Genomic DNA, 16,111 nt, shown 5'->3' with positions numbered 1-16,111 from the left:
ATACTATAGTATGACTTTTTTTTGAGGAGGTCATTTTTGGACATCCAATAATATGGTGTTTTTTCAGAATTTTTACATAAAACTATACTACCACGTGTATAAACAGACCGGAATTGGCCCATTTTAAGCATTTTTAGGCGTTTTTAAAATTTGACCATTTTTGACAAAAATCGACATACTAAAGTATGACTTTTTTTTGAGGGCGTCATTTTTGGACATCCCATAATATGTTTTTTTCACAATTTTTGCATAAAACTATACTACCACATGTATAAACAGACTGTAATTGGCCCATTTGAAGCATTTTTAGGCGTTTTTAAAATTTGACCATTTTGACAAAAATCGACATACTATAGTATGACTTTTTTTTGAGGGGGTCAATTTTGGACATCCCATAATATGTTTTTTTCACAATTTTTGCATAAAACTATACTACCACATGTATAAACAGACCATAATTGGCCCATTTTAAGCATTTTTAGGCGTTTTTAAAATTTGACCATTTTTGACAATAATCGACATACTATAGTATGACTTTTTTTTGAGGAGGTCATTTTTGGACATCCAATAATATGGTGTTTTTTCAGAATTTTTACATAAAACTATACTACCACGTGTATAAACAGACCGGAATTGGCCCATTTGAAGCATTTTTAGGCGTTTTTAAAATTTGACCATTTTTGACAAAAATCGACATACTATAGTATGACTTTTTTTTGAGGGCGTCATTTTTGGACATCCCATAATATGTTTTTTTCACAATTTTTGCATAAAACTATACTACCACATGTATAAACAGACTGTAATTGGCCCATTTGAAGCATTTTTAGGCGTTTTTAAAATTTGACCATTTTGACAAAAATCGACATACTATAGTATGACTTTTTTTTGAGGAGGTCATTTTTGGACATCCCATAATATGGTGTTTTTTCAGAATTTTTACATAAAACTATACTACCACGTGTATAAACAGACCGGAATTTGCCCATTTGAAGCATTTTTAGGCGTTTTTAAAATTTGACCATTTTTGACAAAAATCGACATACTATAGTATGACTTTTTTTTGAGGAGGTCATTTTTGGACATGCCATAATATGGTGTTTTTTCGAAATTTTTGCATAAAACTATACTACCACATGTATAAACAGACTGTAATTGGCCCATTTGAAGCATTTTTAGGCGTTTTTAAAATTTGACCATTTTTGACAAAAATCGACATAGTATGACTTTTTTTTGAGGGGGTCATTTTTGGACATCCCATAATATGTTCTTTTTTCACAATTTTTACATAAAACTGTACTACCACATGTATTAACAGATCTTATTTGGCCCATTTTAAGCATTTTAGCCGTTTTTAAAATTTGACCATTTTTGACAAAAAACGACATACTATAGTATGACTTTTTTTTGAGGGGGTCATTTTTTGACATCCCATAATAGGCTTTTTTCACAATTTTTGCATAAAACTATACTACCACATGTATAAACAGACCGTAATTGGCCCATTTGAAGCATTTTTAGGCGTTTTTAAAATTAGACCATTTTTGACAAAAATAGACATACTATAGTATGACTTTTTTTTGAGGAGGTCATTTTTGGACATCCCATAATATGTTCTTTTTTCACAATTTTTACATAAAACTGTACTACCACATGTATAAACAGATCTTATTTGGCCCATTTTAAGCATTTTAGCCGTTTTTAAAATTTGACCATTTTTGACAAAAAACGACATACTGTATAGTATGACTTTTTTTTGAGGGGGTCATTTTTTGACATCCCATAATATGTTTTTTTCATAATTTTTGCATAAAACTATACTAACACATGTATAAACAGACTGTAATTGGCCCGTTTTAAGCATTTTTAGGCGTTTTTAAAATTTGACCATTTTTGACAAAAAAGTCATACTATAGTATGACTTTTTTTTGAGGAGGTCATTTTTGGACATGCCATAATACGGTGTTTTTTCGAAATTTTTGCATAAAACTATACTACCACATGTATAAACAGACCGTAACTGGGGCAATTTGAAGCATTTTTAGGCGTTTTTCAAAATTTGACCAAAATCGACATAATATAGTATGCCTTTTTTTTGAGGGGGTCATTTTTGGACATCCCATAATATGGTGTTTTTCACAATTTTTGCATAAAACTATACTACCACATTTATAAACAGACCGTAATTGGCCCATTTGAAGCATTTTTAGGCATTTTTAAAATTTGACCATTTTTGACAAAAATCAATAGTATGACTTTTTTTTGAGGGGGTCATTTTTGGACATCCCATAATATGGGTTTTTTTTTGTATGGACAAAACATACAACTAATATGTTTCAACAAACTATAATAAAGTTATTTTCAACGTTTTTAGGCATTTTATACTTTGACCATTTCAGACAAAAATTGACATACTATACTATTACTTTTTTTCTTTTGGCCAATTTTAGGACATCTGATCATATCGTGTTTTTCTGTCATTTCTGGACAAATTATGCTCAAATATATATCAACAGTAATTTTCACCATTTTCAGGCATTTGAAAATTTAAATTTTTTTGACAAAACAATCAAAAATACATCCAGATTTTTTAATGAAATCTGGACGTATATTATACTATGACCTTTTTTAAAAAATAAAATTTGGATGGAATACCATACTATGACTTTTTTAAACAGAATTTTAAAAACGTACTATACTATGACCTTTATTATAAAGTTTTGACGACATGCTACACTATGACCGTTTTTCTGAAATATCTTTACCTTTTTTATGACATTTTGAAGACATAACATACTATGACTGAACTGATCTGAAAGCAAGAAAACACCAAACAAATCTAGATGCATGACTTCATGCTGGATTTACTCGACACTTAAATAACTGTAGGATTTCATTTTATTTCTAACCCCAGACTATCTATAAATCCACATCGTTGTTTTGATCGAGATTTAAAGTGTCATTTTCAGCGTTTTTAGGCATTTTAAAATTTGACCATTTTTGACAAAAATCAACATACTATACTATGACTTTTTTCCATTTTTGGACATCTCATAATATGGTGTTTTTCTGTCATTTTTGGACAAACTATACTCTGATATGTTTTAACAAACTATAATAAAGTCATTTACAGCATTTTCAGACATTTTAAAATATGATCTTTTTTCACAAAAATCGACATGCTATACTATGACTTTTGTCCAATTTTTGGACATCACATAATATGGTGTTTTTCAGTCATTTATGGAGGAAAAACTCTACAACTAATATGTGTCAACAGACCATAATAAAGTCATTTTCAGCAATTTTATGCATTTAAAAAAAGTTTTAATGCATCTTTCACCTCTGACTAAAACTTTTTCTAGAGTTCTTTAATCTATAAACATACAAACCGATATGAACTCATGAAGCTTCGTTAAATCACATGCAGTTCAACAATATGGAAGCACAGAGATCAGTGATGCACCACACAACTATCATGAATCTGTGAACTCAGAATGGTCGGTGGGCTAGAATAAATCCTGCAACACCAGACCACCAGCCAATCAGGTGTTAGAGAAATGTGCACATGATCGTGTTTGAATTTAAACTAAAGAGCATGCAGACAGCTGGAAAATACCGCTAGAAAAAAAGGCAACAAAAAAATTTGCAGCAAAAAACAACAAAAAAAGCAGATATTGTCTACATGTCATGAAATCCCAAACCAGATAGTTTGATCAATAAATAACTCAGTGACCCTGATAACTCAAGGATGAACTGTTTGTTGTGACAGCTGAAGACACATTTCCAACATTGTAAAACTTGAAAGGTGATAAACTGGAGTAAACCAAACTTTTTGCCAAATATGTCGCATAACTGAATTTATCAATTCGATTGATGAGGCAAAGAGAACATTTGATTTACTCCTCACACCTGTTCAACATTATCCAACAGTATTTGACCTATAGTGAGGCGGCATAGCTAACCTGTTGTTTATTTTGTGATAAAAGCACCAAATTTGGTACATATATAGCTAAATATATTTGGAAAAAGACTGGCAGGATATCATATCGGGAAGTTGACGTAATATACACTGTAAAAAATGTCTGTAGATTTTACGGTGGAAAAACTGCTAAACCATGACAGTAAAAGACATAAAATGATAAATTCTGTTTTTTTTTAAAAATACATTACTCCACTGTAAAATACTATATTTTAATATATTGTAAAATTAATTTTAAAAAGGCACAATTTATAAAAATGAAAAAATTAATTTAAAAAAGACACAAAATTACCCCAAAAAATGATGTAAAGTTAATTTTTAAAAAGACACAAAATTACAAAAAAAGGATGTAAAATTAATTTAAAAACAAACACAAAATTACGAAAATGATGTAAAATTGATTTTAAAAAAAGACATAAAATTACCCAAAAAAAAAGATACAAAATTAAATTTATAAAAGACACAAAATTTCTAAAGAGGATGTAAAATTAATTTAAAAAAGACACAATTACTATTTTTTTTTTTTACATTTTTACTTTTTTTAAAATACATCACTCCACTGTAAAATACTTTGGCACCGTGTTTGTAACAAACATATACTGTACTATCTATCATAAGCCATCATTTTTGCATTTATTTTTTGTAAAAAATACTTTTTCTCACTGTTAAATGTACTAAACACCATATCTCTAACAGACATACACTGTTATATTTAATGGTAAAACCTTTAATTTATGCAGCATTTATATTATATAAATATTCTATATAAATATACTATATTATATAGTATTTTCTTGTCAATTATATGGCAAAACAGCGTTTCTTTTGATGGAAAAACTTTGTAATTTTTACTAATAAAAAATATGGTAAAATATGGAATAAAATGTCAATCTTAAACGTGAAATCAACAGTACTAATGCAATTTTCCCGTAATATTAGAAAAAGCTGCACCGTATTTATTACGGTAAAGTTCTGGCAACCACAGCTGCTGGTTTTTACCATAAAAACAACTTCTTCTTTTTTTTTTTTTACAGTGCATGTAATGAATGAATTATCGATAAAGTTAGGGAAAAAAAATAAATAATGGAAAATGGAAAAAATAATGGAAAAATAATAATGGAATAATGGAAAATAATGGACAAATAATGGGAAAAAATAATTCTTCTACTTCTTTACTTTTGGTAGATTAAACCCTTTACAGTGAGCACTTTGTCCGACTCAAAAAAAAGTCATATTGTGTTTAAATGCTTTGCGGCGTTTAAAATTTTAATTTTTTTTTTACAGTAAGCCTATTTAAAGAATGGCTGCCATGGCAACCAGGGTCTGAGTTTGTTATGGCCAAATATCCAGTTTTGTTCCCAATATATTTATTAAAACATCTGCCAAAATATGGTGCTTTTATCACAAAATAAACAACCGGTATGATATATATTAAGCTATGCCGCTCCACTACTACATACATTTATTGGTTTGTTTCTGTTTCAAAGCTGCATGTTTCCTCCACTTCACTTTGATTTGCTGCTTTAACACCAAGACAGAACAGGAAGTGGAGGAAGTTAAAACAGAAGAGAAAGAGGCAAGCCCATCTCCAGTTGGGTCGTTATGGTGATGCAGGGTCGGTGGTGCAGTAAGGGGTCTTGGATGGGGGTTTGTGGGGGTTTAGTGGGGGTTTAGTGGGGTTTCTGGGGGTTTGTGGCCTCGCCTGCTTCTCTGCTGTTCCCCAAACACACAGCTTCAGAAACAACTCTGGACTAGTCTACGAGTCTACGTTGAGACCAAAACAGCAGAACAAAAACAAAGAGTTGTTTTAGTAGAAGGCCATTTTGCTGAGGAAGAGTTGATGCAGCAGTATGAGGGAGCAGACATACTGCTGACTGACAAAACCACGAAACCAAACGCTGGTTTGTTAACGATATCGCTTTAGCAGATTAGTTAGGATGAGATGGATGCCCGGGGCTTCATATTCAATCTGCACTGGGTGTGTGTGTGTGTGTTCTAAAGTAACCTTTCCGAAACAGGCAACAAGCCTTATTTATTACCTCCGCCAAGGAGCTTCTGTTCTTCTGTCATTTTTGGACAAAATATAACTAATAACAGCAACAACAGTCTAAAATAAGAACCTGGTCTCACAGGAATCCATGAACTAGCCACGGATTTCACTTAACTCAAAATCCGTGGAATAGCCACGGAATCGCTAAAATTTCCGTGAAACTGACACGGATTTCGCTACAATGCAAGTTAATGACCCGTGGCTATTCCATGGATATTTGTTCCTATTGGTTTGTTCCAAGTCACGTGACTTTCAAGGTCCCGGCGGTCAGAACAAAAAACATGGCGGACAGTTCTCTCATTTTTAGTGAAAAATCAATATTTTGACTTAGTTTCTGCATAAAAATGGATTTTGATCACATTTCTAGCGAGAAATATATGTTTTATTTTCTAAATATTCACTCAGTGAATGTACATAATCACTTTGTATGTTGGAATAGCCACGGGATATGACTGTCATTAACTTGCATTGTAGTGAAATCCGTGTCAGTTTCACGTAAATTTGAGCGATTCCGTGGCTATTCCAAGGATTTTGAGTTAAGCGAAATCCGTGGCTATTTCACGAATTCCTGTGAGACCATGTTGCTTATTTATTACCTCCGCCAAGGAGCTTCTGTTTTTCTGTCATTTATGGACAAAATATAACTAATAACAGCAACAACAGTCAAAAAAATAAGGTCATTTTCAGTTTTTTTTGCCATTTTGAAATTTGAGTTTGACTAAAGTTTTGACTAAAATCGACATGCTACAGTATGGCTTTTTTTTTCTTTTGTCCAATACTTGGTATGGTGTTTTTCTGTCATTTATGGACAAAATTTACAACTAACATGTATCAACATAAAGTCATTTTTAGCATTTTAAGGCATTTCAAAATTTGCTCACTTTTGACAAAAATCAACATGGCTCTGTGGACATAAAAAATACTGTGTTTTTCTGTCATATTATGTCATATTATGCTCTAATATGTATCAACAGTCTATAATTGAAATACTATACTATGACTTTTTTTTTAATATGGTGTTTTTCTGTCATTTCTGGACAAACTATGCTCGACTATAATAATATAAGTCATTTTCAGCACTAAACTTCTCATGAACCAGTGGAGGCGCCCCCTGCTGGTCATTAAAAATAATACAGGTTTAAATACAGATTCGGAACATCTGAACATTTTGTATTTTCAAAATAAGAGATTTGAAGACTGTTGAGCCTTGGCGGAGGTATTCTAGTTCTACAGGTTCTTTTAAATGTGTTTTCCTACATCAGAACGTCTGAAGTGTCTGGTGGACTGGATGAGTTTTGGAAGAACGGGGGAGGGTTAGGATTGGTGGAAGCTGTTTGAAATGTTCGGCATCTTTTCTTGTTATTTGGTTGCTAAAGCATATCAGGTGGAACATTGCTACATCCCCAGACTGAGTCAGCAGAGAGGCAACATCCAGGAAGTGATACAAAAAGCAACTTTTTGGGCAACTGTACGGAATTCTTCTGAAAGGATTGCCATGGTTTTGCCCCCAAAAAATTGCCCTGTGTGTCAGCACCCTGAAAGTATCATCATCATCATCATCGTGATAAAGGAGATCTCAAGGCTAATATTTAGTTTATTTGGAGCCTCTGCAGACGAGCCATGAGCCATGTGAGCATGTGATGGTGGGCTGAGAGTCGGAGGACTTAAAGGAGTTAAAATAAAATAAAAACAGAAAGAAAAAGAGGAGAGGATCCTTCTTTGAATCCAACATCAAGTCAAGGAGCTGTCCGTATGGAGGAACAAATCAAGGTGATTGTCTTTGCAAAGTGTTATTATTAAAACATAATCAGACAGTAAAAACTGAGAGATGATCTCAGGGTAGATTAAATCTGATTATTTAAGAGGCCTTTGGGCGATTTAATCCACCCAGCGGAGATGATGTGAGGAGGCAGCAGGGATGGGCCCCGCCCCCTCAGACATGGAGCTCTGGAGATCAACGCTTTACTACGGCTGGATACAAATGTCCACTATCAAGACTGGACGTCTTTGTTTTTCTTTTCTATTTGCTCTTTTGCATATCGTTAGCCTCATAGCATGATTGCCTAAGTCATTTTTTGGCCAAATTGTGATATCTGCCTAACTTTACTCTCCTACCACTGCTGCATCTTTCTGCCTTATTGCATATGTTCTCCCTATCACTTGTTGGAGTCCAAAATCACTTTCTGCCTTAGTCATCTCCTTGACTTGGGCATTTTTGCCGCTACATACAAACCAAACTACATTATTTATATGTAAGAGAAAAATTGCCTTAGTCAGGGCATATTCTGCCTAAGTCACTTTTATCTGTTATGAAATCGATGTGTTTAATTTTTTATGCAAACTTGTTCACACTTCTATTTGAACTTACTGTTACAATATCAATTAAAAATACCAATGGGCTTACTAAAATTGTGTATTTTCTTGTTTCCCAAAAACGTTCAAATATGACTTAGGCAAATATGCTATGAGGCTAACGATATGTGTACCTTTCCCAGTTTGTTCAAAATTCTCAAATGTAAAACACTTGACTTTCTGTATCTTGTTTCTTGTTTTGTAAACAAAAAAACCTTGATTGTGAGAGGCAGAAATACTATTGTATATTGTCTGAAAGTAAGTACTGTATTATAAAAATAAGAAATGTTAAAAAAGACTGGAGGGCCCCTCAGGACTGGGCTCCTGCAGACTTTGAAAAACTCTACAACATTCACAGCGAGTTCTGCTGATTAAACTGGATGTTCTAGTAACTGCCTTCAGTGGTTTGTTTTGTTGTTGTTTGTTTGTTCATTTGCAGGAGTAATAGAAATTCTCACATCTAATTTGTTTGATATAACATAGTTTATACTGTAGGCTCTTTTCTTTAGATATTACTACTGATCTTATAGGCTATGGTTAAATTCACATTAATAAAGAATATGATAAAGAACTAGATAATTTCTAAAGAAATTGTGAGTGTGCTTGACTCTACTCATACATTAGATAACAATTTGAACTGTTTACGCCCAAACTATAACTCTGACAGCTTTATGTGAGTGAGAAGACACATTTTCCTACATTAAATCTGTAGGAGGAGTTTGTTAAAGTATGCTGCGTGGAAATGGCAAAAAATATCTAAAAGCCATTTTGGATCCAAGATGGCCGACTTCCTGTTTGTTTCTGAGTATGGCTTCTTGAGACTTTTTGGTGCGTCTTCCCATGATACATGGATGGACCAAATTTCGTGTCTCTACGACAAACCTGTTTTAGGAACTCAATTCTAGGGGGCGCTAGTAGGTCATTTAGCCACGCCCATTTTTTAAACCAATGAAATACGTACATTTTCGATGGGATTAAATTTTGTCCAAAGTTTGGTGAGTTTTGGAATATGATAAAGCCCTCAAAAATGCGATTAATTTGCCGTTATAATAATAAACGGACCAATTTCAACAGGGTCCTCACACTGTTGGGGCCCTTATTAAAGAAAATGCAACAAAATGCTGAGATCTCCTCTGCATGTTATTGTAATAAATGAACAAGATCTTAATACTTTTTGTTCTAAAAACTGTCAAATACTGTCACATACCCATTGCAATGAACTGTGGGTAATTAAATCAGTGAGGTCTGGAGGTCTGCACCCTGAGAAAATAATATATTTTTAGGACATTTTCTCATGTCACATAGACATTTTTGTCCTCTAAGGAAAACAGAACAACTTTAACCTCAATATTGTACTGTACTGACCAATAATGGTGTTTTGCTATGTTTGTTAAGTGCACGTCTCTATAGAAGTCTGCAGAAAGTCCACATGAGCCACCTTTCTAACTTGGTGAATAGCTGATTTGAGACATTTGGATTCAGCCGGTTCCTGTTTGGACAACAGACAGGTTTAATATCAGATAGACTCTAGCTGTGATTGGCTGACGGAGCGGTCCATGCAGTGAGGGAGGTCGGGGGGAGTCCATCCCTGAGGACGGGGAGGAGGAGGAGGTGGAGTTACATAAAACAATACTGAGTGTTCAAAGAAGGAGGAACAAGGAGGAAGCCTTTCTTGTGCTGCAAAGGTTCAGAAAGGGCTTCTTGGTGCGGCTGTCTTTACTTTTTTCAGTGTGATTTCTCTCTCCCTCCCTCCCAATCTGTCTCTGCCTCACTCGGCTGTGGGTTCTGCGTCCTCAAAGGACACCCTAGTGGACTCTCGGAAGTCGGGGTGCTGCAGGTCCGATAAGAATTTGGTGGGGGTGAGCATGTGGGTGGAACCTGTGGAGGAAGAGAGACGGCTTCACCACTCGTCTCTCAGCACAAGCCACGCCCCCCCCCCCCACTCACACACACACAGGGTTAAAACCAACAGCCACACACACACACACACACACACACACACACACACACACACACACACTCGCCATGTTGCACAAACAGAATAGTGTGGCAGCAGAGCTTAATATATCATACCAGTTGTTCATTTTGTAATAAAAGCACCAAATTTGGTTCATATATAGCTTAACCCATTGACGCCTAAAACTGCCTGTAAAACCTCTGGGCGATTTTAAAATAAGCCCCTAAAACCTGAAGTTTTTCTGGAAATTCAACAGAAGTGTTTCTGCTTCTACTAAATAATAGATTTTTCAGCCTCTGTAGCAGATAGAAATTAAATTCAAAAAGTATTTAAGAGCTTATACAAATGCTACAAAACGACGTATCCACTTTCCAGGCTATTAATAAAAAATCAGTTTGGGACCCGGCTAATAATGCGGGCAGACTATTATTTGAAGGAGGCTTTTATTAAAAAAAGGAAATCAGAGCAGCTCTGACCGGCAATTTTTAGAGTGTTTTACACAGCGCATTGTAGCCAGTTACCCTGATGTCGGCCATATTGGAAGTACTCGGATGTAAACAAACAATGAACAGCTGAATGTTCATTTTAAGCAGGATTTAAAATGTCTAAACTACTAAAAAGCCCAGAAGAACGTGCGTAAACGGCTGGACTTTACAGAGAATGACTAGGACAGCAGGAGACTTTGACATAACACCGGTAAGACACGCGGCTTATAAAAGAGGCCGGCTTTTATTTACTAAAAATTGTTTTTACACCCGGTTACTAAATGAGGCTGGTCATTAATAGGGGCCCGACTTTAAATTGAGGAAATATGGTATTCACATTCTGATGACCATGGCCGGCAATTTTCCAAAATGGCGGCCAGATGTTCCAAGTAGATAGAACCTGGGCCTCCATGCTGCTGGTTACCATGGTTACAACACCACAAATATTAATTGCATAAAAGTTCATGTTTTTGACAATGTAAAACAATAACAAACAAGTTATACAGTCTCGTGTTTCATGCCAAAACGCCATATTTTGCCGCCATGCCACGCCCCCATAGTGTGACGGTCTGCAAAGCTTTTAATAACTTTTGATGTCAAAGGCCGTTTGATGGAGCTGAACAGGTCTGAAGTTGATCGGATTAAATCTGTAGGAGGAGTTTGTTAAAGTATGTGGCGTGGAAATGGCGAAAAATGTCTAAAACGCCATTTTCGATCCAAGATGGCGGACTTCCTGTTCGTTTTTGGGTATGGCTTCTTGAGACTTTTTGGTTTGTCTTCCCATGATACATGGATGGACCAAATTTCGTGTCTCTACAACAAACCTGTTTGAGGGGCTGAATTCTAGGGGGCGCTAGTAGGTCATTTAGCCACGCCCATTTCTAATACCAATGAAATACGTACATTTTCGGCAGGATTGAATTTTGTCCCAAGTTTAGTGAGTTTTGGAATATGATAAAATCCTCAAAAATGCGATTAATTTGCCATTATAATAATAAACGGACCAATTTCAACAGGGTCCTCACACTGTTGGGGCCCTTATTAAAGAAAATGCAACAAAATGTGGAGATCTCCTCTGCATGTTATTGTAATAAATGAACTTGTTGGCGTTCTGATGTTCTGTCCAGGTTTCATTTTCACATCATATCTATCTTATGAAACTATGTCATGAAAACAGATCTAAGGAATCCATTGGTAAAAATCATGCCAGGATATCATATCAGGAAGTTGACATAATAAAGTGAGCCTATTTAGAAAAATGGCTGCCACGGCAACCAGGTTCTGAGTTTGTGATGGCCCAATATCCAGTTTTGTTCCCAACATATTTATCAACACATTTGCCAAAATTGGTGCTTTTATCACAAAATGAACAGCTGGTATGAGATATTAAACTCTGCCGCCTCACTAGAAAATAAACTGAGACGTACAGAGAAAAGACATGGCGTGGCTGCAATTTAAAGACAACAGTTGTTTTTAAAGACAACAGCTGAAGCAGAGCACAACAGAAAGTATTGATTAGACAGACTGGCTGGCAAAGCTGGAACACATGAAGTCAACAGTACAGAGGGACATGACATAAAGGGCTGTTATAACAGGACACAGAGCACACAGTAGGCAGGTTGTAACGACTATCTGCAGCTTCCACATACTGGACAGTAGTGATGTCCTAATGAAGCTTCATGAACCATTGTCTTTATTCTCTGAGTCCACTAGATGGAGCTCTCTGTTCAACAAAGAACTGAAATCACTGATTTACCATTACTGCAACCTTTTTATTTAAACCAAGAGCGCCATCTGGTGGGTTTAGAAGATAAAGACAATGGTTCATGAAGCTTCATAGGGACATCACTACTGTACACACAGTTACACTGAAACGACTTCACTGTCATTCTTCACTGGGATTCATGATCCGGCTGTGTGCTCTCCACCATGTGCTATGTTTTAAGAGACTGAACTTAAAAGCTTTATTTCCTACTTAGAAGGGAAAATGTATATATCGCAGATACCAAAATAAATGTAAACCTTAAATATCAAACCAAATTTATCTTGTATTTACTCTTGTTGTCTAGCTTGCAAACAAAGGAAAAACTCATTCTTATAATCATGCACTTGCTTCAACAAAGTGTAGCTTAATTCCAGAAAGCACTTTTTAAAAATGTCGTTATTAAAGGTGATTTTTTTACCCAATGCAAAATAAAAAACAGATATCAGGTCAGAGAGAGGAGAGAGGAGGTGAGAACCTGAAACCTGCTGCTCAAATCACAGAAAGTCCTCAGAAAATGTTTTCAAAGGACGTTTGCTCAGTTTTCACGCTTTCTATAAAAAATGTTACATCACACCAGCATTTTACTGCAACTCTCTGAAGTCTAGTTCCACTCTGGTCCTGAGGTTCACCTGTACGTCACTGCAGCAAGGTAAAGAGTTAAAACCTCATCAAACATTACATGAACATAGGGCTGGGCGACATATTTAGGCTGAATATCGATATACGATATTTTTATCTCAAAGTGAAAGCAAATGTTCAGTCAAAGCCAAATATGACATGACAATCAAAGCTCCATAAAGTGCATATTTAAGTAGAAAAAAAAATCTTAAATAGAAACAGAAAAGAATAAGGAACATTACAAAAAGACTAAATATGACAACACTGTAAAAAATGTCCCGTTGTTTTAACAGAAAAAAACTGTCGGCTGTGGTTACCAGAATATTTCTGCAAAAAATACAGTTCATATGCCAACATCTTTACAGAACAGAAAACTGTAGTAATTAAAAAATAAATAAATAAATTTTAAAGTTGTAGATTATAGCGTCCTTTACTGCTAATTTAACAGGATGATGCTGCTTTTATACTCATTATTTATGCATTTACATGCAGATTTTGCTTATTGTGCATTGAATACCAGTAAATTAACATTCAGTTATTATTTATTGTACACTGAACACCAGTAAAATGTACAAGTTGTTCTGTAAAGTTGTTTACATTTGTACTGTATTTTTTGCAGAATTATTCTGGGAACCACAGCTGAGAGTTTTTTTATGTAAAAGCAACATCATTTTTTTTACAGTGTAGTAAGGGCAGCATTTATATAGAAAGCAGCTCGTCTGGATCAAGGGTCACAGCTCAGAATATGAACTATATTGATATTTGTGATATGGTCTAATCCCATATCACATTTTGAAATACATCCATATCTCGCCCAGCCCTAGTCCCAGGTAGATTTACTCTCTAAGGAACTCTAAACTACAGGTATTCTCCTCCTGCGCTCGGTGGCGCCCCCTGGTGCTCTACTCACCGATGACCGCCTCCCACTTCCCGTTGGCCTGCGTGACCTCGTAGGCGCAGCGCATCTCGCTGAAGGAGGCGCCGCCGATGATGAAGACCATGACGCGGGGCCCGGTGCGGTACTCTCCAGGGGTCTTGTTCTTGTGCCAGTGGCCGTACCGAGCACTGCAGGAAAACAGGGTTATATATAAATATATGTGTTATATCCTCTCATACCTCATATTTTCCTTATGTTGGCATTTTAACTCTCCTGTTATGTTCGTTTCTCAGGAACAGCAAGGTGGGTCAATTTCGAAACCAAAGAATCCCAATAAACATTGTTTATATTTCATGTTTAACTCCATTACTAACCATTTTAATCAATATTTAGTGCAATGGTGTTCTCTACCTCTCACAGATCAGGTTCAACGTTTTTATTTTTTTTAAAATGCATGTTAAAACTTTTTTTAAATGTATTTTTCAAAACGGAAAAACGTTAAAAAGTCCTGTGAGGTAATAAACCAGGTGTTGGTGTGTGTTTGTCCACACATGTCCGTCTGTCTGACGGTAATGTGAAACTTGTCAGTTTGTATATAAAACTGATTAGAAGTTTTCAGTTTCCAAATTTATTTTTTGACCAATTTTTCTCTCCCTCTTCACTCTAGCAATGATGTCATCCACTCTAGCCTCTCCATAGAGTTACATTGGGGGGATGTTTTGGCGTGTTTTTGCTGAATAATTTGAAAACCGTTTGCTGAAACCCTTAGAAAAGTCATAACACACTTGTCATGGCCGAGCCGGTCGATTTGATACCTTTTTAGTGTTTGTGAGACCAAAACTCTGGGAGGAGTAGTCGACCGGAAAAAAAACACGGAAGAAACTGAAGAATAAAATCTAGGATTAAGCCCGGTGGAGAGTGGATAGTGGCTCTTTCAAGCAACTCAATAATTGAATTGGTATCTGATATACAGATTCTATTTTATTCCATATTTTGCTTCCACTTTTGTTGAGCTGGGGGGAGGGGCCACGTTTGAATGTTGTGTTTACAAACTAGTGACAATTCTTGCCTTGTAAGTTGGGAACTGAAGTCAAATAAGTTGTATTGAAGCCATAATTTTCACACAAGAGATAAGAGTCCAACATTAGAGGCTTCATCCTTTAATAAAAACCCTCCATGTATCCTGATGTGACCCTCGGTGGTGTGTGTGTGTGTGTGTGTGTGTGTGTGTGTGTGTGTGTGTGTGTGTGTGTGTGTGTGTGTGTGTGTCTGTGGGGGAGGGAGGCTAATGATGCAGATCAGTTTGTTACAGCAGAACGATTTGATGCTAAATCAATGAACAGCAGCAGCTTCACACACACACACACACACACACACACACACACACTCACACACACACACACACTGTGTGCAGTAGGAAATATTGACGACTTGTAATCAGCTGCTTGTATTCTGGGTTTGAGTTTCCAGCCGTGATGTTTAAAAGACACGTTTAACATACACTGTTGAAAAATAAACTGTTTAATTTACAGTAAAATAGCAGCAGCTGAGGTTGAAAAAATACAGTGAGGTTTCTACTGTAAATTTAAATGTAAATATCAGCAAAAACTGTAATTTAGACTGAATATTCCTGTTATTTTTAGGCTAATCACATCCATGGTATTCCCCCATTAACTTCTCTTTAACTTTACATGTAAATGTTATATTTTTACAGCAGAACTGTGTGTTTCCTACAGTTTATGACAGTAAAAGTTAAAGTACTTTATACTACTATATTAAATATTACGGTGATATACAATCTTTAATTTTACGCCCTATTCATGATGTAATTTGACTGTTGTACTGTAATTTCTACAAACATATTTTACAGTGTATTTTTAAAAAAATCTTTGAATAGTCTTTTTAAAAAACGTTTTTCAAACCTTTTTTTTTGATATGATGCAGATATACAATATTTTAATTTTGCTTATATTTCACCTTCTATGACTGTGAGTAATAAATGAATCCAATCACTTCAAAAGATGT

At 35.4% G+C, this 16,111-nt stretch overlaps 1 protein-coding gene across 1 annotated transcript in view; it reads right to left on the bottom strand.

Moving 5' to 3' along the window:
- The window catches only part of LOC131992528 (syntaxin-binding protein 1-like), a 62,696-nt gene that overhangs the window by 5,806 nt on the left and 40,779 nt on the right, over window positions 1-16,111 (bottom strand). Inside the window, 1 exon segment of the mRNA XM_059358137.1 lies at window positions 14,120-14,274. Coding sequence (XP_059214120.1) covers window positions 14,120-14,274 — 155 coding nt within the window.

The sequence above is a fragment of the Centropristis striata genome, chromosome 19 (genome assembly GCF_030273125.1).
Source record: "Centropristis striata isolate RG_2023a ecotype Rhode Island chromosome 19, C.striata_1.0, whole genome shotgun sequence".
NCBI classification, from domain to species: domain Eukaryota; kingdom Metazoa; phylum Chordata; class Actinopteri; order Perciformes; family Serranidae; genus Centropristis; species Centropristis striata.
This window is presented reverse-complemented; position numbering and strand designations above follow the sequence as displayed.